We start from the raw sequence: 26,111 nt of genomic DNA on the forward strand, positions 1-26,111 counted from the left end.
TATAATACCGGGAGCAGCGCTGTGATATAATACCGGAGCAGCGCTATGATATAATACCGGGGCAGCGCTATGATATAATACCGGGGCAGCGCTGTGATATAATACCGGAGCAGCGCTATGATATAATACCGGGGCAGCGCTGTGATATAATACCGGGGCAGCGCTATGATATAATACCGGGCGCAGCGCTGTGATATAATACCGGGGCAGCGCTATGATATAATACCGGGGCAGCGCTGTGATATAATACCGGAGCAGCGCTGTGATATAATACCGGGGCAGCGCTATGATATAATACCGGGGCAGCGCTGTGATATATTACCGGGGGCAGCGCTATGATATAATACCGGGGCAGCGCTGTGATATAATACCGGAGCAGCGCTGTGATATAATACCGGGGCAGCGCTGTGATATAATACCGGGGCAGCGCTGTGATATAATACCGGGGCAGCGCTGTGATATAATACCGGGAGCAGCGCTGTGATATAATACCGGGGGCAGCGCTATGATATAATACCGGGGCAGCGCTGTGATATAATACCGGAGCAGCGCTGTGATATAATACCGGGGCAGCGCTATGATATAATACCGGGCGCAGCGCTGTGATATAATACCGGGCGCAGCGCTGTGATATAATACCGGGCGCAGCGCTGTGATATAATACCGGGCGCAGCGCTGTGATATAATACCGGGAGCAGCGCTGTGATATAATACCCGGAGCAGCGCTGTGATATAATACCGGGAGCAGCGCTGTGATATAATACCGGGCGCAGCGCTGTGATATAATACCGGGAGCAGCGCTGTGATATAATACCGGGGCAGCGCTGTGATATAATACCGGGCGCAGCGCTATGATATAATACCGGGGCAGCGCTATGATATAATACCGGGCGCAGCGCTATGATATAATACCGGGGCAGCGCTATGATATAATACCGGGGCAGCGCTATGATATAATACCGGGCGCAGCGCTATGATATAATACCGGGCGCAGCGCTGTGATATAATACCGGGCGCAGCGCTATGATATAATACCGGGGCAGCGCTGTGATATAATACCGGGCGCAGCGCTGTGATATAATACCGGGCGCAGCGCTATGATATAATACCGGGGCAGCGCTGTGATATAATACCGGGCGCAGCGCTATGATATAATACCGGGCGCAGCGCTGTGATATAATACCGGGCGCAGCGCTATGATATAATACCGGGGCAGCGCTGTGATATAATACCGGGAGCAGCGCTGTGATATAATACCGGGCGCAGCGCTATGATATAATACCGGGGCAGCGCTGTGATATAATACCGGGAGCAGCGCTGTGATATAATACCGGGAGCAGCGCTGTGATATAATACCGGGGCAGCGCTATGATATAATACCGGGCGCAGCGCTGTGATATAATACCGGGGCAGCGCTATGATATAATACCGGGCGCAGCGCTATGATATAATACCGGGCGCAGCGCTATGATATAATACCGGGCGCAGCGCTATGATATAATACCGGGCGCAGCGCTGTGATATAATACCGGGCGCAGCGCTGTGATATAATACCGGAGCAGCGCTGTGATATAATACCGGGGCAGCGCTGTGATATAATACCGGGGCAGCGCTGTGATATAATACCGGGGCAGCGCTATGATATAATACCGGGCGCAGCGCTGTGATATAATACCGGGTGCAGCGCTGTGATATAATACCGGGCGCAGCGCTGTGATATAATACCGGAGCAGCGCTGTGATATAATACCGGGAGCAGCGCTATGATATAATACCGGGGCAGCGCTGTGATATAATACCGGGTGCAGCGCTATGATATAATACCGGGAGCAGCGCTGTGATATAATACCGGGCGCAGCGCTGTGATATAATACCGGGCGCAGCGCTGTGATATAATACCGGGCGCAGCGCTGTGATATAATACCGGGCGCAGCGCTGTGATATAATACCGGGCGCAGCGCTGTGATATAATACCGGGCGCAGCGCTGTGATATAATACCGGGGCAGCGCTGTGATATAATACCGGGAGCAGCGCTATGATATAATACCGGGCGCAGCGCTGTGATATAATACCGGGGCAGCGCTGTGATATAATACCGGAGCAGCGCTGTGATATAATACCGGGGCAGCGCTGTGATATAATACCGGGAGCAGCGCTGTGATATAATACCGGGGCAGCGCTGTGATATAATACCGGGCGCAGCGCTGTGATATAATACCGGAGCAGCGCTGTGATATAATACCCGGAGCAGCGCTATGATATAATACCGGGGCAGCGCTGTGATATAATACCGGGGCAGCGCTATGATATAATACCGGAGCAGCGCTGTGATATAATACCGGGGCAGCGCTATGATATAATACCGGAGCAGCGCTGTGATATAATACCGGGGCAGCGCTGTGATATAATACCGGGGCAGCGCTGTGATATAATACCGGGGCAGCGCTGTGATATAATACCGGGCGCAGCGCTGTGATATAATACCGGGAGCAGCGCTATGATATAATACCGGGAGCAGCGCTGTGATATAATACCGGGAGCAGCGCTGTGATATAATACCGGGCGCAGCGCTGTGATATAATACCGGGCGCAGCGCTATGATATAATACCGGGCGCAGCGCTATGATATAATACCGGGCGCAGCGCTGTGATATAATACCGGAGCAGCGCTGTGATATAATACCGGGTGCAGCGCTATGATATAATACCGGGAGCAGCGCTATGATATAATACCGGGCGCAGCGCTGTGATATAATACCGGGCGCAGCGCTGTGATATAATACCGGGGCAGCGCTGTGATATAATACCGGGGCAGCGCTATGATATAATACCGGGCGCAGCGCTGTGATATAATACCGGGTGCAGCGCTGTGATATAATACCGGGGCAGCGCTATGATATAATACCGGGCGCAGCGCTGTGATATAATACCGGGGCAGCGCTATGATATAATACCGGGCGCAGCGCTATGATATAATACCGGGTGCAGCGCTGTGATATAATACCGGGGCAGCGCTATGATATAATACCGGGAGCAGCGCTGTGATATAATACCGGAGCAGCGCTGTGATATAATACCGGAGCAGCGCTATGATATAATACCGGGCGCAGCGCTGTGATATAATACCGGGGCAGCGCTGTAATATAATACCGGGCGCAGCGCTGTGATATAATACCGGAGCAGCGCTATGATATAATACCGGGGCAGCGCTGTGATATAATACCGGGCGCAGCGCTGTGATATAATACCGGAGCAGCGCTGTGATATAATACCGGAGCAGCGCTGTGATATAATACCGGGCGCAGCGCTGTGATATAATACCGGAGCAGCGCTATGATATAATACCGGGGCAGCGCTGTGATATAATACCGGGCGCAGCGCTGTGATATAATACCGGGGCAGCGCTGTGATATAATACCGGAGCAGCGCTATGATATAATACCGGGCGCAGCGCTGTGATATAATACCGGGCGCAGCGCTATGATATAATACCGGGGGCAGCGCTGTGATATAATACCGGGGCAGCGCTATGATATAATACCGGGGCAGCGCTATGATATAATACCGGGAGCAGCGCTATGATATAATACCGGGTGCAGCGCTGTGATATAATACCGGGCGCAGCGCTGTGATATAATACCGGGGCAGCGCTGTGATATAATACCGGGGCAGCGCTGTAATATAATACCGGGCGCAGCGCTGTGATATAATACCGGAGCAGCGCTATGATATAATACCGGAGCAGCGCTGTGATATAATACCGGGCGCAGCGCTGTGATATAATACCGGAGCAGCGCTATGATATAATACCGGGGCAGCGCTATGATATAATACCGGGGCAGCGCTGTAATATAATACCGGGCGCAGCGCTGTGATATAATACCGGAGCAGCGCTATGATATAATACCGGAGCAGCGCTGTGATATAATACCGGGGCAGCGCTATGATATAATACCGGGCGCAGCGCTGTGATATAATACCGGGTGCAGCGCTGTGATATAATACCGGGTGCAGCGCTGTGATATAATACCGGAGCAGCGCTGTGATATAATACCGGGGCAGCGCTATGATATAATACCGGGAGCAGCGCTGTGATATAATACCGGAGCAGCGCTATGATATAATACCAGGCGCAGCGCTATGATATAATACCGGGGCAGCGCTATGATATAATACCAGGCGCAGCGCTATGATATAATACCAGGCGCAGCGCTGTGATATATTACCGGGGCAGCGCTATGATATAATACCGGGAGCAGCGCTGTGATATAATACCGGGGCAGCGCTGTGATATAATACCAGGCGCAGCGCTGTGATATATTACCGGGAGCAGCGCTGTGATATAATACCGGGAGCAGCGCTGTGATATAATACCAGGCGCAGCGCTGTGATATATTACCGGGAGCAGCGCTGTGATATAATACCGGGAGCAGCGCTGTGATATAATACCGGGGCAGCGCTGTGATATAATACCGGGGCAGCGCTGTGATATAATACCGGGCGCAGCGCTGTGATATAATACCGGGCGCAGCGCTGTGATATAATACCGGGGCAGCGCTATGATATAATACCGGGCGCAGCGCTGTGATATAATACCGGGTGCAGCGCTATGATATAATACCGGAGCAGCGCTATGATATAATACCGGGGCAGCGCTGTGATATAATACCGGGAGCAGCGCTATGATATAATACCGGGTGCAGCGCTGTGATATAATACCGGAGCAGCGCTGTGATATAATACCGGGAGCAGCGCTGTGATATAATACCGGAGCAGCGCTGTGATATAATACCGGAGCAGCGCTGTGATATAATACCGGAGCAGCGCTGTGATATAATACCGGAGCAGCGCTATGATATAATACCGGGAGCAGCGCTGTGATATAATACCGGGGCAGCGCTGTGATATAATACCGGGTGCAGCGCTGTGATATAATACCGGGGCAGCGCTGTGATATAATACCGGGGCAGCGCTGTGATATAATACCGGGGCAGCGCTGTGATATAATACCGGGTGCAGCGCTGTGATATAATACCGGGCGCAGCGCTGTGATATAATACCGGAGCAGCGCTGTGATATAATACCGGAGCAGCGCTGTGATATAATACCGGAGCAGCGCTGTGATATAATACCGGAGCAGCGCTGTGATATAATACCGGGGCAGCGCTGTGATATAATACCGGAGCAGCGCTGTGATATAATACCGGAGCAGCGCTGTGATATAATACCGGGGCAGCGCTGTGATATAATACCGGAGCAGCGCTATGATATAATACCGGGGCAGCGCTGTGATATAATACCGGGGCAGCGCTATGATATAATACCGGGCGCAGCGCTGTGATATAATACCGGGGCAGCGCTATGATATAATACCGGGGCAGCGCTGTGATATAATACCGGAGCAGCGCTGTGATATAATACCGGGGCAGCGCTATGATATAATACCGGGGCAGCGCTGTGATATATTACCGGGGGCAGCGCTATGATATAATACCGGGGCAGCGCTGTGATATAATACCGGAGCAGCGCTGTGATATAATACCGGGGCAGCGCTGTGATATAATACCGGGGCAGCGCTGTGATATAATACCGGGGCAGCGCTGTGATATAATACCGGGAGCAGCGCTGTGATATAATACCGGGGGCAGCGCTATGATATAATACCGGGGCAGCGCTGTGATATAATACCGGAGCAGCGCTGTGATATAATACCGGGGCAGCGCTATGATATAATACCGGGCGCAGCGCTGTGATATAATACCGGGCGCAGCGCTGTGATATAATACCGGGCGCAGCGCTGTGATATAATACCGGGCGCAGCGCTGTGATATAATACCGGGAGCAGCGCTGTGATATAATACCCGGAGCAGCGCTGTGATATAATACCGGGAGCAGCGCTGTGATATAATACCGGGCGCAGCGCTGTGATATAATACCGGGAGCAGCGCTGTGATATAATACCGGGGCAGCGCTGTGATATAATACCGGGCGCAGCGCTATGATATAATACCGGGGCAGCGCTATGATATAATACCGGGCGCAGCGCTATGATATAATACCGGGGCAGCGCTATGATATAATACCGGGGCAGCGCTATGATATAATACCGGGCGCAGCGCTATGATATAATACCGGGCGCAGCGCTGTGATATAATACCGGGCGCAGCGCTATGATATAATACCGGGGCAGCGCTGTGATATAATACCGGGCGCAGCGCTGTGATATAATACCGGGCGCAGCGCTATGATATAATACCGGGGCAGCGCTGTGATATAATACCGGGCGCAGCGCTATGATATAATACCGGGCGCAGCGCTGTGATATAATACCGGGCGCAGCGCTATGATATAATACCGGGGCAGCGCTGTGATATAATACCGGGAGCAGCGCTGTGATATAATACCGGGCGCAGCGCTATGATATAATACCGGGGCAGCGCTGTGATATAATACCGGGAGCAGCGCTGTGATATAATACCGGGAGCAGCGCTGTGATATAATACCGGGGCAGCGCTATGATATAATACCGGGCGCAGCGCTGTGATATAATACCGGGGCAGCGCTATGATATAATACCGGGCGCAGCGCTATGATATAATACCGGGCGCAGCGCTATGATATAATACCGGGCGCAGCGCTATGATATAATACCGGGCGCAGCGCTGTGATATAATACCGGGAGCAGCGCTGTGATATAATACCGGAGCAGCGCTGTGATATAATACCGGGGCAGCGCTGTGATATAATACCGGGGCAGCGCTGTGATATAATACCGGGGCAGCGCTATGATATAATACCGGGCGCAGCGCTGTGATATAATACCGGGTGCAGCGCTGTGATATAATACCGGGCGCAGCGCTGTGATATAATACCGGAGCAGCGCTGTGATATAATACCGGGAGCAGCGCTATGATATAATACCGGGGCAGCGCTGTGATATAATACCGGGTGCAGCGCTATGATATAATACCGGGAGCAGCGCTGTGATATAATACCGGGCGCAGCGCTGTGATATAATACCGGGCGCAGCGCTGTGATATAATACCGGGCGCAGCGCTGTGATATAATACCGGGCGCAGCGCTGTGATATAATACCGGGCGCAGCGCTGTGATATAATACCGGGCGCAGCGCTGTGATATAATACCGGGGCAGCGCTGTGATATAATACCGGGAGCAGCGCTATGATATAATACCGGGCGCAGCGCTGTGATATAATACCGGGGCAGCGCTGTGATATAATACCGGAGCAGCGCTGTGATATAATACCGGGGCAGCGCTGTGATATAATACCGGGAGCAGCGCTGTGATATAATACCGGGGCAGCGCTGTGATATAATACCGGGCGCAGCGCTGTGATATAATACCGGAGCAGCGCTGTGATATAATACCCGGAGCAGCGCTATGATATAATACCGGGGCAGCGCTGTGATATAATACCGGGGCAGCGCTATGATATAATACCGGAGCAGCGCTGTGATATAATACCGGGGCAGCGCTATGATATAATACCGGAGCAGCGCTGTGATATAATACCGGGGCAGCGCTGTGATATAATACCGGGGCAGCGCTGTGATATAATACCGGGGCAGCGCTGTGATATAATACCGGGCGCAGCGCTGTGATATAATACCGGGAGCAGCGCTATGATATAATACCGGGAGCAGCGCTGTGATATAATACCGGGAGCAGCGCTGTGATATAATACCGGGCGCAGCGCTGTGATATAATACCGGGCGCAGCGCTATGATATAATACCGGGCGCAGCGCTATGATATAATACCGGGCGCAGCGCTGTGATATAATACCGGAGCAGCGCTGTGATATAATACCGGGTGCAGCGCTATGATATAATACCGGGAGCAGCGCTATGATATAATACCGGGCGCAGCGCTGTGATATAATACCGGGCGCAGCGCTGTGATATAATACCGGGGCAGCGCTGTGATATAATACCGGGGCAGCGCTATGATATAATACCGGGCGCAGCGCTGTGATATAATACCGGGTGCAGCGCTGTGATATAATACCGGGGCAGCGCTATGATATAATACCGGGCGCAGCGCTGTGATATAATACCGGGGCAGCGCTATGATATAATACCGGGCGCAGCGCTATGATATAATACCGGGTGCAGCGCTGTGATATAATACCGGGGCAGCGCTATGATATAATACCGGGAGCAGCGCTGTGATATAATACCGGAGCAGCGCTGTGATATAATACCGGAGCAGCGCTATGATATAATACCGGGCGCAGCGCTGTGATATAATACCGGGGCAGCGCTGTAATATAATACCGGGCGCAGCGCTGTGATATAATACCGGAGCAGCGCTATGATATAATACCGGGGCAGCGCTGTGATATAATACCGGGCGCAGCGCTGTGATATAATACCGGAGCAGCGCTGTGATATAATACCGGAGCAGCGCTGTGATATAATACCGGGCGCAGCGCTGTGATATAATACCGGAGCAGCGCTATGATATAATACCGGGGCAGCGCTGTGATATAATACCGGGCGCAGCGCTGTGATATAATACCGGGGCAGCGCTGTGATATAATACCGGAGCAGCGCTATGATATAATACCGGGCGCAGCGCTGTGATATAATACCGGGCGCAGCGCTATGATATAATACCGGGGGCAGCGCTGTGATATAATACCGGGGCAGCGCTATGATATAATACCGGGGCAGCGCTATGATATAATACCGGGAGCAGCGCTATGATATAATACCGGGTGCAGCGCTGTGATATAATACCGGGCGCAGCGCTGTGATATAATACCGGGGCAGCGCTGTGATATAATACCGGGGCAGCGCTGTAATATAATACCGGGCGCAGCGCTGTGATATAATACCGGAGCAGCGCTATGATATAATACCGGAGCAGCGCTGTGATATAATACCGGGCGCAGCGCTGTGATATAATACCGGAGCAGCGCTATGATATAATACCGGGGCAGCGCTATGATATAATACCGGGGCAGCGCTGTAATATAATACCGGGCGCAGCGCTGTGATATAATACCGGAGCAGCGCTATGATATAATACCGGAGCAGCGCTGTGATATAATACCGGGGCAGCGCTATGATATAATACCGGGCGCAGCGCTGTGATATAATACCGGGTGCAGCGCTGTGATATAATACCGGGTGCAGCGCTGTGATATAATACCGGAGCAGCGCTGTGATATAATACCGGGGCAGCGCTATGATATAATACCGGGAGCAGCGCTGTGATATAATACCGGAGCAGCGCTATGATATAATACCAGGCGCAGCGCTATGATATAATACCGGGGCAGCGCTATGATATAATACCAGGCGCAGCGCTATGATATAATACCAGGCGCAGCGCTGTGATATATTACCGGGGCAGCGCTATGATATAATACCGGGAGCAGCGCTGTGATATAATACCGGGGCAGCGCTGTGATATAATACCAGGCGCAGCGCTGTGATATATTACCGGGAGCAGCGCTGTGATATAATACCGGGAGCAGCGCTGTGATATAATACCAGGCGCAGCGCTGTGATATATTACCGGGAGCAGCGCTGTGATATAATACCGGGAGCAGCGCTGTGATATAATACCGGGGCAGCGCTGTGATATAATACCGGGGCAGCGCTGTGATATAATACCGGGCGCAGCGCTGTGATATAATACCGGGCGCAGCGCTGTGATATAATACCGGGGCAGCGCTATGATATAATACCGGGCGCAGCGCTGTGATATAATACCGGGTGCAGCGCTATGATATAATACCGGAGCAGCGCTATGATATAATACCGGGGCAGCGCTGTGATATAATACCGGGAGCAGCGCTATGATATAATACCGGGTGCAGCGCTGTGATATAATACCGGAGCAGCGCTGTGATATAATACCGGGAGCAGCGCTGTGATATAATACCGGAGCAGCGCTGTGATATAATACCGGAGCAGCGCTGTGATATAATACCGGAGCAGCGCTGTGATATAATACCGGAGCAGCGCTATGATATAATACCGGGAGCAGCGCTGTGATATAATACCGGGGCAGCGCTGTGATATAATACCGGGTGCAGCGCTGTGATATAATACCGGGGCAGCGCTGTGATATAATACCGGGGCAGCGCTGTGATATAATACCGGGGCAGCGCTGTGATATAATACCGGGTGCAGCGCTGTGATATAATACCGGGCGCAGCGCTGTGATATAATACCGGAGCAGCGCTGTGATATAATACCGGAGCAGCGCTGTGATATAATACCGGAGCAGCGCTGTGATATAATACCGGAGCAGCGCTGTGATATAATACCGGGGCAGCGCTGTGATATAATACCGGAGCAGCGCTGTGATATAATACCGGAGCAGCGCTGTGATATAATACCGGGGCAGCGCTGTGATATAATACCGGGTGCAGCGCTGTGATATAATACCGGAGCAGCGCTGTGATATAATACCGGAGCAGCGCTGTGATATAATACCGGAGCAGCGCTGTGATATAATACCGGGGGCAGCGCTGTGATATAATACCGGGGCAGCGCTGTGATATAATACCGGGGCAGCGCTGTGATATAATACCGGGAGCAGCGCTGTGATATAATACCGGGAGCAGCGCTGTGATATAATACCGGGGCAGCGCTATGATATAATACCGGGGCAGCGCTATGATATAATACCGGAGCAGCGCTGTGATATAATACCGGGAGCAGCGCTATGATATAATACCGGGTGCAGCGCTGTGATATAATACCGGGGCAGCGCTGTGATATAATACCGGGGCAGCGCTGTGATATAATACCGGAGCAGCGCTGTGATATAATACCGGAGCAGCGCTGTGATATAATACCGGAGCAGCGCTGTGATATAATACCGGAGCAGCGCTATGATATAATACCGGAGCAGCGCTGTGATATAATACAATCATATGGCTGATACCTCTCTACAGGATCATTTATTCCATGGACATTCAGTGCATTCATCAAGCCATTTGTGATATAGCGCTGACTGACTAAGACTGACAATGTTGTCGTTGATCACACTGTCTCACCAGTCTACTATTGTCAGATTATACTATCTGCTGGTTTGTTGCACATAGAGAGGTGTTTCAATTTAGGCTTTTTTACCCTTCTGCCTTTTACACATATGACTGCATCACGCTTGCTTATTTGAGGTATTTGAGCTTTGCGAGAGCATTGGCCCATTAAACTTTATTGATTACAATAAGTTTACATATTCTGTCAGATGCTACGTAGGGTGTCCCTGCCACTTTTTAACCCTTTATGTATTGTCCTTTAAATTGATGTGAAATAAAAAATGTAATATTTTGGTACACCTGTGTGCTCGATTGGGATACGTTTTTCTTTTTTTGTGCATATATATATTTATTTATTTTTTTTTTTTAATTGTGCTCTTAAAGCAGCAGCCCCACTGAAAAGTGAACTGATTTTGTTACCTAATTGGAACCTGTGATAGGTTTCCCGGTCTGAGCCCGTGCTGAACATGGCTGCCAGTGTTGACCAATAGGAAGCTGCAACCAATGATGTGGAGGCACGCAGATGCCATTAGATTTGGCTGCCATTTTGTTTCCTCATGGGGGCCCCCCGTGATTAAAATAGCACTGTTTTGTTACCGAGGCTCCTGCTCCCCTTCACAAATATGTCAAAAAGAAAACTCAATGTACATAAAAAGAAAAATAAGGAATAGATACTTGGTTGGGATTGTCTCTTTAGTGAATGCTGGCCTTGTGTATATTGTGCAGAGTTTTCCGTTTCCCTTTGTCGCAGTGGGGACGCTGCATACCAATGTGCAAAGTTATGAAACTTACCGCATTTCAGGTTATCATATAACTCGGGCAGGCATTGCAATGCTTTTCTGCGCCTCGAGGGGTTAACGAGAGAGTCCCTCCTAAGACCCCAGGAAACTAATGTCAGGACGTAGTTAATAGGTTAAATATAGGTGATATACGCCATTAATAAGTTTTCTCAGATGGATTGTAATATATCCTCGGTAAACACACGCGTTGGAGAGATATTAGTCTTTACCTGATCTCTTCTGTGTTCAGACTGCGTGTAATCTCTTCTATATACAGGGAAATGGCTTCCCTACGTATCAAGCGGGGGAACCACGTTCTTTTGTGCTCCCGAGACCCCCGTACCCCACCAAGGCGGACACTATTCTGCAGGTAGCGGCAGCCAAAGATATAAAGGGGAAGAACAATACGTACCAGGGTTCAATGAGTTGCTTGTGCTTTGAATCTCCTTTCCGCTCCTTTTCCCCCCAAGTCACTTTATCTCTCTGTGCCTCAGGTATCACATTCAGATTGTAAGCTCTTCAGGGCAGGGGATCAGTAATGTACAGCACTGCGGACACTGTCAGCGATATATATGCACGGGGGGCGGGGTCTGTGTGGGACTGACCCTACCAAGCTGGTCTCTCAATTCTTTGCCCACACGTGGCTGGACACTCGCAGCACAACGGGTTAATCAGAGCAGCCCTGGGCCTGGCGCCGGGTATAAAACGTGGGTGTCCCACCTCGCTGCCTTAACCTAAACGTCTGCCCCTCCCTCCGTTCCCATCAGGCTTTACAGGAGATGCTTATCAGGGCTTGTGATGAAAAGGTTCTCACAAAGCCATGACTAAGTGGCAATGAAATGTTAGGGCTTTCGGATTAACAGTTTCATTAACGCTGCAAACGCAAAGCCCCCCCTGACATTTACAGCCCAAGCCTCTCACGCTGCGGATCACAGCCGCCTGGCGGGTAAGTGGTTAACACCCCCTGGGACAGGGCAACTCTGGTCCTCAAGGTCCACCAGCAGGGCAGGTTCTCAGGATATCCCTGCTTCAGCACAGGTGGCTCAATCAGTGGCTCAGTGGCTGATTGAGCCACCTGTGCTGAAGCAGGGATATCCTGAGAAACTGCCCTGTTGGTGACCCTTGAAGACTGGAGTTGGACACCCCCCTGCTCTGGGATGTTCACATTTCCCTCTGCACCGCTTCCGCCTCCTGAGATACTGAGCCCTGGATATACGGGATCTCAGGGATGGATTAAAAATGCCCAACGGAGATTTCTACAGAAGAAGAAAAATAATACACACTGTTTGTAGGATTTTTGTTTTTAAATAAATGGTGGAAAAGCCGTGTCATGTGAACTGGATGTAAATGTATTTTCCCCCAGGTGTTAAAGCAGTTAATTTTGGTTATATCTTGATGTGATATGCAGGCTTATGATGCTTTGGCCAAAGGGTCTCACTAAATAACCAAGTAAATATTATTATTATCGAAGTATTTAAACTTTATACTTATTACTTTATATGTTTTGTCAATTGGATGTAGCATTGGGCACCCCTGTCTTTTGTTAAAGCTGTTTCGCACAGATATATATATATCAGAATAAACATGTCTTATGTAGTATAAGCAGTATAACATATTGTAATAACCCTATTACGTTCTTAAATGACAAAAATATAGCAATACAGTGGCAGACTTTAAATGTACATCTCTCCTTATCAAGCGCCGCCCGTGATGAAACTGTTCCGAGCCACATTTCCTATATTGTGAGTTTCAGCAATAGAAGCATACTTCCGTGAGACAGTATATTACACACACATTGTATACGTCTTTCACTTCTTTCCAACGGTGGGAGGGGATCTATTTGTATTAATTAGGCCTCTAATAATTAGCAATGTGCCGTTTTCTGAATGACTATTTATATTAGTAAATTGTTGCTCTTAAAGTTGCAGTTTTGGCCAATTAAAAACAATTCCCCCTTGTAATGGGTGAGCCTGTGTCTCCCCCCGTTCTTCTCTTTGTGTGTTTCATTCAACGGAATGGGTTTAGAATAGCCCAAATCTCTTTCCCATGTTAGAAAATAGCAATGTTTTAAATATTTGATTTAATGTCATTTATTCATTTGTAAAAAAATTAAATAATAATGTGTGTGTATATATATATATATATATTGTAATTGAAGTAATACAGGGTAGGTATACCCTTAAACAGTGTGTTCACTGTTATCAGTCCGAAGATAAATGATCCGAAATGGGTTCTGCAAAGATGATAAATTGACCTATTTTTACAATCCGCGACCTTATCCCAAGAGACTAGATGTCCGATGGAAGACTGTTTGTGTATTTAAGTTGCACTTACCATTGCATCATCTATTGTGCTTTTGTTAAGGTTAAGACTTTTAAGTTGTGTTAAAAGATTTCAATGTTTCGGCAAATTGTAGAGAGCTCAGTACAAAAACAACGTAATCTGCCGTATACACAGCGGCGGCCGCCGTCAGCCGGTGTGATCTGCTCGGCTTTCACCGCTGCTCTCCGAATAACACGTATTTATCATATATTCATATTCATTCCTAAAATCGCAGTCACACACTTTGTTGTGATATCCTCCAGTATTTCTAAAATAAGCTCAGGATCTGACATAGCTTTGGATGCATAGAACTTGTCCTCCACGCGTTGCAAAAAGATATAATCGCATGCAGAGTGATGTAATAACACGCTGGGCATTATATTAATATGCAGAGCGATGTAATAACACGCAGGGCATTATATTAATATGCAGAGTGATGTAATAACACGCAGGGCATTATATTAATATGCAGAGCGATGTAATATCACTCAGGGCATTATATTAAAATGCAGAGCGATGTAATATCACGCAGAGCAGTATATTAATATGCAGAATGATGTAATATCACGCAGAGCAGTATATTAATATGCAGAGCTATATAACACGCAGAGCAGTATATTAATAAGCAGAGCAATGTAATAACACGCAGGGCATTATATTAATATGCTGAGCGATGTAATATCACGCAGAGCAGTATATTAATATGCAGAGCTATATAACACGCAGAGCAGTATATTAATATGCAGAGCGATGTAATAACACGCAGGGCATTATATTAATATGCAGAGCGATGTAATATCACGCAGAGCAGTATATTAATATGCAGAGTGATATAATAATACACAGAGCAGTATATTAATATGCAGAGTGATATAATAACACACAGAGCAGTATATTCATATGCAGAGTGATATAATAACACGCAGAGCAGTATATTAATATGCAGAGTGATATAATAACACACAGAGCAGTATATTCATATGCAGAGTGATATAATAACACGCAGAGCAGTATATTAATATGCAGAGTGATATAATAACACACAGAGCAGTATATTCATATGCAGAGTGATATAATAACACGCAGAGCAGTATATTAATATGCAGAGTGATAGAATAACACACAGAGCAGTATATTAATATGCAGAGTGATATAATAACACGCAGAGCAGTATATTCATATGCAGAGTGATATAATAATACACAGAGCAGTATATTAATATGCAGAGTGATATAATAACACACAGAGCAGTATATTAATATGCAGAGTGATATAATAACACGCAGAGCAGTATATTAATATGCAGAGTGATATAATAACACACAGAGCAGTATATTCATATGCAGAGTGATATAATAACACGCAGAGCATTATATTAATATGCAGAGTGATATAATAACACACAGAGCAGTATATTCATATGCAGAGCGATGTAATAACACGCAGGGCATTATATTAATATGCAGAGCGATGTAATAACACGCAGAGCAGTATATTAATATGCAGAGCGATGTAATAACACGCAGAGCAGTATATTAATATGCAGAGCGATGTAATAACAGGCAGGGCATTATATTAATATGTTGAGCGATATAATAACACACAGAGCAGTATATTAATATGCAGAGCGATGTAATAACACGCAGGGCATTATATTAATATGCAGAGTGATATAATAACACACAGAGCAGTATATTAATATGCAGAGTGATATAATAACACACAGAGCAGTATATTCATATGCAGAGTGATATAATAACACGCAGAGCAGTATATTAATATGCAGAGTGATAGAATAACACACAGAGCAGTATATTAATATGCAGAGTGATATAATAACACGCAGAGCAGTATATTAATATGCAGAGTGATATAATAACACGCAGAGCAGTATATTAATATGCAGAGGGATAATATAACACACAGAGCAGTATATTCATATGCAGAGTGATATAATAACACGCAGAGCAGTATATTAATATGCAGAGTGATATAATAACACACAGAGCAGTATATTCATATGCAGAGTGATATAATAACACGCAGAGCAGTATATTAATATGCAGAGTGATAGAATAACACACAGAGCAGTATATTAATATGCAGAGTGATATAATAACACGCAGAGCAGTATATTAATATGCAGAGTGATATAATAACACGCAGAGCATTATATTAATATGCAGAGCGATATAATAACACGCAGGGCATTATATTAATATGCAGAGCGATGTAATAACACGCAGAGCAGTATATTAATATGCAGAGTGATATAATAACACGCAGGGCATTATATTAATATGCAGAGCGATGTAATAACACGCAGAGCAGTATATTAATATGCAGAGCGATGTAATATCACGCAGGGCATTATATTAATATGCAGAGCGATGTAATATCACGCAGAGCAGTATATTAATATGCAGAGTGATATAATAACACACAGAGCATTATATTAATATGCAGAGCGATGTAATAACACGCAGAGCAGTATATTAATATGCAGAGCGATGTAATATCACGCAGGGCATTATATTAATATGCAGAGCGATGTAATATCACGCAGGGCATTATATTAACATGCAGAGCGATGTAATAACACGCAGGGCATTATATTAATATGCTGAGCGATGTAATATCACACAGAGCAGTATATTAATATGCAGAGCTATATAACACGCAGAGCATTATATTAATATGCAGAGCAATGTAATATCACGCAGAGCAGTATATTAATATGCAGAGTGATATAATAATACACAGAGCAGTATATTAATATGCAGAGTGATATAATAACACACAGAGCAGTATATTCATATGCAGAGTGATATAATAACACGCAGAGCAGTATATTAATATGCAGAGTGATATAATAACACACAGAGCAGTATATTCATATGCAGAGTGATATAATAACATTCAGAGCAGTATATTAATATGCAGAGTGATATAATAACACACAGAGCAGTATATTAATATGCAGAGTGATATAATAACACACAGAGCAGTATATTCATATGCAGAGTGATATATTAACACGCAGAGCAGTATATTAATATGCAGAGTGATATAATAACACACAGAGCAGTATATTAATATGAAGAGAGATGTAATAACACAGAGCAGTATATTAATATGCAGAGTGATATAATAACACACAGAGCAGTATACTGTATTAATATGCAGAGTGATATAATAACACACAGAGCAGTATATTAATATGCAGAGAGATGTAATAACACAGAGCAGTATATTAATATGCAGAGTGATATAATAACACACAGAGCAGTATACTGTATTAATATGCAGAGTGATATAATAACACACAGAGCAGTATATTAATATGCAGAGAGATGTAATAACACAGAGCAGTATATTAATATGCAGAGTGATATAATAACACACAGAGCAGTATACTGTATTAATATGCAGAGTGATATAATAACACACAGAGCAGTATATTAATATGCAGAGAGATGTAATAACACACAGAGCAGTATATTAATATGCAGAGAAATGTAATAACAGAGCAGTATACAGTATTAATATGCAGAGTGATATAATAACACACAGAGCAGTATACTGTATTAATATGCAGAGTGATATAATAACACACAGAGCAGTATATTAATATGCAGAGAGATGTAATAACACAGAGCAGTATATTAATATGCAGAGTGATATAATAACACACAGAGCAGTATACTGTATTAATATGCAGAGTGATATAATAACACACAGAGCAGTATATTAATATGCAGAGAGATGTAATAACACAGAGCAGTATATTAATATGCAGAGTGATATAATAACACGCAGAGCAGTATGTTAATATGCAGAGTGATATAATAACATGTAGAGCAGTATATTAATATGCAGAGCGATATAACACACAGAGCAGTATATTAATATGCAGAGTGATATAATAACACGCAGAGAGATAGAATAACACGCAGAGAGATATAATAACACACAGAGATATAATAACACACAGAGATATAATAACACACGGAGAGATATAATAACACGCGCAGAGATATAATAACACACAGAGCGATATAATAACATGCAGATATAATAACGCGCAGAGCGATATAATAACGCGCAGAGCGATATAATAACACAGAGAGATATAATAACACGTAGACAGATATAATAACATGCAGAACAGTGTAATAACACACACACACAGTGATATAATAACACGCACATCCATATAATAACATGCAGAGCTGTGTAATAACACGCACAGGTAGATAATAACATGCAGAGCAGTGTAATAACACGCACAGCGATATATAATAAAAAGCATAGCGATATATCACACAGAGTTCTCTCCAACTCACTATTGATTGTGAAACCTCCAGCATTTTTGTTTCTTGTACAAATATTTATGTCAAAACTCATGTTTTTGTGATCGCTGCATCCTACCCGGCCCAGAATGAGAGGCAGCATATTCTATTGTAACAGCTACTCCCAATCATGTGTCTGTCCTGTTACTGCACCAGCGATCACTCAAGTACTGTCACAATATCCTCTTTATCACAGCAACCTCCCCAAATAAAGGTCCTTACATGTGTACGCTCCCATACACTGCGTGTTACTGTGCATACCGCAGGACAATTACCCGAACATTAATCATTCTCCTTAAAGGAACAAAAAAAGAACTTTGAAATAATGATAAGACAGCCAGAACATATAATCATGTATCTATAATTACATAGTAGTCATATTGAACAATAATAAATCCACACCAGGTCCTTTATGTCAATAAAAACTAGCAATTTTAATTGCTAAAAAGCAAGACTATTTTTGTGAAGAAAAGGCTCCTTTTTCTTGTTGGAGAGAAACAAGAAATGTCATATACTGTACACGTAGTAATAATAATAATGAAATCATTACGTGTGGGGCTGGCACGGAGTGGGAGAGCTGGCACTTATATTTGCAGGTGCATTATTTATTGCACTTTATATATACATGATTGTAAGCTCTTCGGGGCAGGGATTTCCTTTCCTATTGTCTGATTTTGCTGCACTTATTGTATAATTATAATTCTCTGTACTGTATTCATTGTGAAGCGCTGAGTACACTTTTGGGGCCATATACATAAAGACATACGATACAATACATGTCTTTTTTTTGCTTAAGGTTCAAATACGCCAATGCTAAATCGGATATTATTGTTTTTGAGACTGTTATGTGAAATCAGGATTTCCAATGTGTCCGGCAGTAATAGCACATTTAGGATTTGCAAACACGTTATTAGAAGTTTCTAGGGTCAGGCGCCTTTCATCTTTTCGTTTTAAACTAATACACCAAACATAGCAAAACAATGACAAATATGACACCCCATAGAACACACGGGATTGTGTCTGTACCACTCGGTATTACAATCAGCCGGCAGCTCATCTCTGGCAGAGAACAGGTTAAATGAGGGGTTTGTGGCGGCCGCCGTGGGGTCGTTGTGAAGCGCCGGTGTTGCCGTGAGTTTGTGTGCAGGCTGGATGTGAGTGTGTGTGCAGGCTGGGTGTGAGTGTGTGTGCAGGCTGGATGTGAGTGTGTGTGCAGGCTGGATGTGAGTGTGTGTGCAGGCTGGATGTGAGTGTGTGTGCAGGCTGGATGTGAGTTTGTGTGCAGGCTGGATGTGAGTGTGTGTGCAGGCTGGATGTGAGTGTGTGTGCAGGCTGGGTGTGAGTGTGTGTGCAGGCTGGATGTGAGTGTGTGTGCAGGCTGGATGTGAGTTTGTGTGCAGGCTGGGTGTGAGTGTGTGTGCAGGCTGGATGTGAGTTTGTGTGCAGGCTGGGTGTGAGTGTGTGTGCAGGCTGGATGTGAGTGTGTGTGCAGGCTGGGTGTGAGTGTGTGTGCAGGCTGGATGTGAGTGTGTGTGCAGGCTGGATGTGAGTGTGTGTGCAGGCTGGATGTGAGTTTGTGTGCAGGCTGGGTGTGAGTGTGTGTGCAGGCTGGATGTGAGTGTGTGTGCAGGCTGGATGTGAGTGTGTGTGCAGGCTGGATGAGAGTGTGTGTGCAGGCTGGATGTGAGTTTGTGTGCAGACTGGATGTGAGTGTGTGTGCAGGCTGGATGTGAGTTTGTGTGCAGGCTGGGTGTGAGTGTGTGTGCAGGCTGGATGTGAGTGTGTGTGCAGGCTGGATGTGAGTGTGTGTGCAGGCTGGATGTGAGTTTGTGTGCAGGCTGGATGTGAGTGTGTGTGGGGGGAAGCGTACATGCAATGCCTACACATTTCTATTGCATCGGCTAGGTAGGAAAATACATTGAAACCTCCAGTCTAACTCCAGCCCAAAGAATTTTATATATATGGTATCTAGATAGACATAAATAGCTATTTATCTACCTATTATTCCAGTGATAACTGAGATGCATTTTAGTTTAGTTAGATGAATTAAGTATAAATTGCTTACGGATATATATAGATATATAGACAGAGCGTGGGCAATACACGTGTGTATGTTTAGAAAAGTCCCTTTATGTTCCTCGAGTGGCCAATAACATGCCTTAATGTGCAGACTGCGATACCTTGTTGGCTCTTATACAAAGAGAGACCTGTGTACTAAGCATCATAAATGGCATTTTTAGGGTAAAATTGCCGCATGTTAATGTGAAAATATATTTGCCCTTGTGTCCGCGTCTATATTCTAACATTATTCTGACAATGTGCGCTTTACGCGTCCAAAATGGATGTGGTGAAATATTTTGGGGTAACCCCTAAAAAGCCTGTTTCTGTGGCTGTCGCAGGAGGAAGTTACGATGTATGAACCAGACATGTATCCCAATACACAGCACAGATTCCGTTACGTAGGGTATTCCCAGTATGGCTTGTCTAAATAATATCACAATAATGATGTATAAGGTAGATGCTACACACCAAACAAAATTGGTAAATGGCAGTAATAGAGTTAGCGGTGCTCCTGCGAGTGAGTGTGAGTGTGTTTGAGATGACAGTAATAGAGTGAGTGGGAGCTGCAGAAACTCCAGCATGAAGTTGGGTAACGCAAAGCTCAGCGGATTTGTCAATAGTCTAATTTATTTTAAGACAGAAACATCACATCATATGATGTTTCTGCCTTAAAATAAATTAGGTTATTGACAAATCCGCTGTGCTTTGCGTTGCCCATCTTCTAGTATTTTATTAAGTAACACTAGTTCTAAATAAAATATATACTTTCCATTTTCATTTCAATTGTATCAGTCATTTCAGACGACAAACTGTGTGTCTTTGTGTATAAGTCACATAATAACCTTTATACACATTACACACATTTTGTGACGTTTGTACTACTTTTTAGCATCACAATTGTGACACATCAAAAAAAAAACCTAATATGATCTTAGTACATAGGGACCAACGTTGAAGACAAGTATTTGAGGAACAGTTTAAAAACCTGCTTCAGCACAGGTGGCTCAATCCGTGACTGAGCCACCTGTGCTGATGCAGGGATATCCTTAAACCTGACCTGTTGAGGGGGTCTCGAGGACTGGAGATGAGCCCCCCTGTTTTACAGTGTAGAAGCCACGTACGCAATGAAACGACGCCTCGCGCTCTTCTCAGAAAGTGATGAGGAGTGAGGGCAGAGACGCTTGCACGGGGGGCTTTCCGTGTAACACTCCACACATTTCTATCTTTGTTTCAGGGGAGGGGGAGGGGAATGTTATTTCCATTTTTGCCCTGAGTGTTTATCCCATTCCCGGCATTGCGCTGTGTCCCAGGCAGCGGGGGGTTAAACAGCGTGCTCGCGCTTTGCTGACCACGAATGTCGGGTGCTTTTGCAGGTCATCGTCCAGTCTGGCCGTCACCCAACCGTCCTGCAGAAACTCTGCCAGCTCCCCTTCCAGTACTTCAGCGAGCCCGCCCTGGTCAGGGTCCTGTTTCCCACGCTGGTCGCCGCCTGCTACAACAACCCCCAGAACAGGCTGATTCTGGAGCAGGAGGTGAGCTGTCTGCTCCTCGTCTCGTTCATTCAGGTACGGAGCGGTGAGCTGCTGCAGCTGTGTGTGTGTCAGTCACTGTGAGTATGTGCGATCGCACTACAATGTCTTATATTCTGTGATATAATAACGTGTGTGTGTGTGTGTCAGTCACTGTGAGTATGTGCGATCGCACTGCAATGTCTTATATTCTGTGATATAATAACGTGTGTGTGTGTGTGTCAGTCACTGTGAGTATGTGCGATCGCACTGCAATGTCTTATATTCTGTGATATAATAACATGTGTGTGTGTGTGTCAGTCACTGTGAGTATGTGCGATCGCACTGCAATGTCTTATATTCTGTGATATAATAACGTGTGTGTGTGTGTCAGTCACTGTGAGTATGTGCGATCGCACTGCAATGTCTTATATTCTGTGATATAATAACGTGTGTGTGTGTGTCAGTCACTGTGAGTATGTGCGATCGCACTGCAATGTCTTATATTCTGTGATATAATAACGTGTGTGTGTGTGTGTCAGTCACTGTGAGTATGTGCGATCGCACTGCAATGTCTTATATTCTGTGATATAATAACGTGTGTGTGTGTGTGTCAGTCACTGTGAGTATGTGCGATCGCACTGCAATGTCTTATATTCTGTGATATAATAACGTGTGTGTGTGTCAGTCACTGTGAGTATGTGCGATCACACTGCAATGTCTTATATTCTGTGATATAATAACGTGTGTGTGTGTCAGTCACTGTGAGTATGTGCGATCACACTGCAATGTCTTATATTCTGTGATATAATAACGTGTGTGTGTGTGTGTCAGTCACTGTGAGTATGTGCGATCACACTGCAATGTCTTATATTCTGTGATATAATAACGTGTGTGTGTGTCAGTCACTGTGAGTATGTGCGATCGCACTGCAATGTCTTATATTCTGTGATATAATAACGTGTGTGTGTGTGTGTCAGTCACTGTGAGTATGTGCGATCACACTGCAATGTCTTATATTCTGTGATATAATAACGTGTGTGTGTGTGTGTCAGTCACTGTGAGTATGTGCGATCACACTGCAATGTCTTATATTCTGTGATATAATAACGTGTGTGTGTGTCAGTCACTGTGAGTATGTGCGATCGCACTACAATGTCTTATATTCTGTGATATAATAACGTGTGTGTGTGTCAGTCACTGTGAGTATGTGCGATCGCACTACAATGTCTTATATTCTGTGATATAATAACGTGTGTGTGTGTGTGTCAGTCACTGTGAGTATGTGCGATCACACTGCAATGTCTTATATTCTGTGATATAATAACGTGTGTGTGTGTCAGTCACTGTGAGTATGTGCGATCACACTGCAATGTCTTATATTCTGTGATATAATAACGTGTGTGTGTGTTGGTCACTGTGAGTATGTGCGATCACACTGCAATGTCTTATATTCTGTGATATAATAACGTGTCAGTCACTGTGAGTATGTGCGATCACACTGCAATGTCTTATATTCTGTGATATAATAACGTGTCAGTCACTGTGAGTATGTGTGATCGCACTGCAATGTCTTATATTCTGTGATATAATAACGTGTGTGTGTGTGTGTCAGTCACTGTGAGTATGTGCGATCACACTGCAATGTCTTATATTCTGTGATATAATAACGTGTGTGTGTGTTGGTCACTGTGAGTATGTGCGATCACACTGCAATGTCTTATAGTCTGTGATATAATAACGTGTCAGTCACTGTGAGTATGTGCGATCACACTGCAATGTCTTATATTCTGTGATATAATAACGTGTGTGTGTGTCAGTCACTGTGAGTATGTGCGATCACACTGCAATGTCTTATATTCTGTGATATAATAACGTGTGTGTGTGTGTTAGTCACTGTGAGTATGTGCGATCACACTGCAATGTCTTAGTCTGTGATATAATAACGTGTCAGTCACTGTGAGTATGTGTGATCGCACTGCAATGTCTTATATTCTGTGATATAATAACGTGTGTCAGTCACTGTGAGTATGTGTGATCGCACTGCAATGTCATATTCTGTGATATAATAACATGTGTGTGTGTGTCAGTCACTGTGAGTATGTGCGATCGCAATGTCTTATATTCTGTGATATAATAACGTGTGTGTGTGTGTGTCAGTCACTATGAGTATGTGCGATCGCACTGCAATGTCTTATATTCTGTGATATAATAACGTGTGTGTGTGTGTGTGTCAGTCACTGTGAGTATGTGCGATCGCACTGCAATGTCATATTCTGTGATATAATAACGTGTGTGTGTGTGTCAGTCACTGTGAGTATGTGCGATCGCACTGCAATGTCTTATATTCTGTGATATAATAACATGTGTGTGTGTGTCAGTCACTGTGAGTATGTGCGATCGCAATGTCTTATATTCTGTGATATAATAACGTGTGTGTGTGTGTGTGTGTGTGTGTGTGTGTGTGTGTGTGTCAGTCACTGTGAGTATGTGCGATCGCACTGCAATGTCTTATATTCTGTGATATAATAACGTGTGTGTGTCAGTCACTGTGAGTATGTGCGATCGCACTGCAATGTCTTATATTCTGTGATATAATAACATGTGTGTGTGTCAGTCACTGTGAGTATGTGCGATCGCACTGCAATGTCTTGTATTCTGTGATATAATAACGTGTGTGTGTGTCAGTCACTGTATGTGCGATCGCACTGCAATGTCTTATATTCTGTGATATAATAACGTGTGTGTGTGTCAGTCACTGTGAGTATGTGCGATCACACTGCAATGTCTTATATTCTGTGATATAATAACGTGTCAGTCACTGTGAGTATGTGTGATCGCACTGCAATGTCTTATATTCTGTGATATAATAACGTGTGTCAGTCACTGTGAGTATGTGTGATCGCACTGCAATGTCTTATATTCTGTGATATAATAACGTGTGTCAGTCACTGTGAGTATGTGCGATCGCACTGCAATGTCATACTGTATTCTGTGATATAATAACGTGTGTGTGTGTGTGTGTGTGTGTGTCAGTCACTGTGAGTATGTGCGATCGCACTGCAATGTCTTATATTCTGTGATATAATAACGTGTGTGTGTGTGTGTCAGTCACTGTGAGTATGTGCGATCGCAATGTCTTATATTCTGTGATATAATAACGTGTGTGTGTGTGTGTGTCAGTCACTGTGAGTATGTGCGATCGCACTGCAATGTCTTATATTCTGTGATATAATAACGTGTGTGTGTGTGTCAGTCACTGTGAGTATGCGATCGCACTGCAATGTCTTATATTCTGTGATATAATAACGTGTGTGTGTGTCAGTCACTGTGAGTATGTGCGATCACACTGCAATGTCTTATATTCTGTGATATAATAACGTGTGTGTGTGTTAGTCACTGTGAGTATGTGCGATCACACTGCAATGTCTTATATTCTGTGATATAATAACGTGTCAGTCACTGTGAGTATGTGTGATCGCACTGCAATGTCTTATATTCTGTGATATAATAACGTGTCAGTCACTGTGAGTATGTGTGATCGCACTGCAATGTCTTATATTCTGTGATATAATAACGTGTGTCAGTCACTGTGAGTATGTGCGATCGCACTGCAATGTCATATTCTGTGATATAATAACGTGTGTGTGTGTGTCAGTCACTGTGAGTATGTGCGATCGCACTGCAATGTCTTATATTCTGTGATATAATAACATGTGTGTGTGTGTCAGTCACTGTGAGTATGTGCGATCGCAATGTCTTATATTCTGTGATATAATAACGTGTGTGTGTGTGTGTGTGTGTGTCAGTCACTGTGAGTATGTGCGATCGCACTGCAATGTCTTGTATTCTGTGATATAATAACGTGTGTGTGTGTCAGTCACTGTGAGTATGTGCGATCGCACTGCAATGTCTTATATTCTGTGATATAATAACGTGTGTGTGTGTCAGTCACTGTGAGTATGTGCGATCACACTGCAATGTCTTATATTCTGTGATATAATAACGTTTCAGTCACTGTGAGTATGTGTGATCGCACTGCAATGTCTTATATTCTGTGATATAA

The 26,111-nt window shown here is 45.0% G+C and overlaps 1 protein-coding gene across 1 annotated transcript in view; it reads left to right on the forward strand.

Annotated features, from left to right (window-relative positions):
* Positions 1-26,111, forward strand: part of LOC142469129 (S phase cyclin A-associated protein in the endoplasmic reticulum-like) — a gene marked incomplete at its 5' end in the record, with an annotated part of 222,445 nt that overhangs the window by 177,845 nt on the left and 18,489 nt on the right. Inside the window, one exon of the mRNA XM_075576061.1 lies at positions 21,911-22,102. Coding sequence (XP_075432176.1) covers positions 21,911-22,102 — 192 coding nt within the window. The remainder of the gene's footprint in view (positions 1-21,910; positions 22,103-26,111) is intronic.

Source organism: Ascaphus truei, chromosome 18 (genome assembly GCF_040206685.1).
Source record: "Ascaphus truei isolate aAscTru1 chromosome 18, aAscTru1.hap1, whole genome shotgun sequence".
Taxonomy (NCBI): Eukaryota; Metazoa; Chordata; class Amphibia; order Anura; family Ascaphidae; genus Ascaphus; species Ascaphus truei.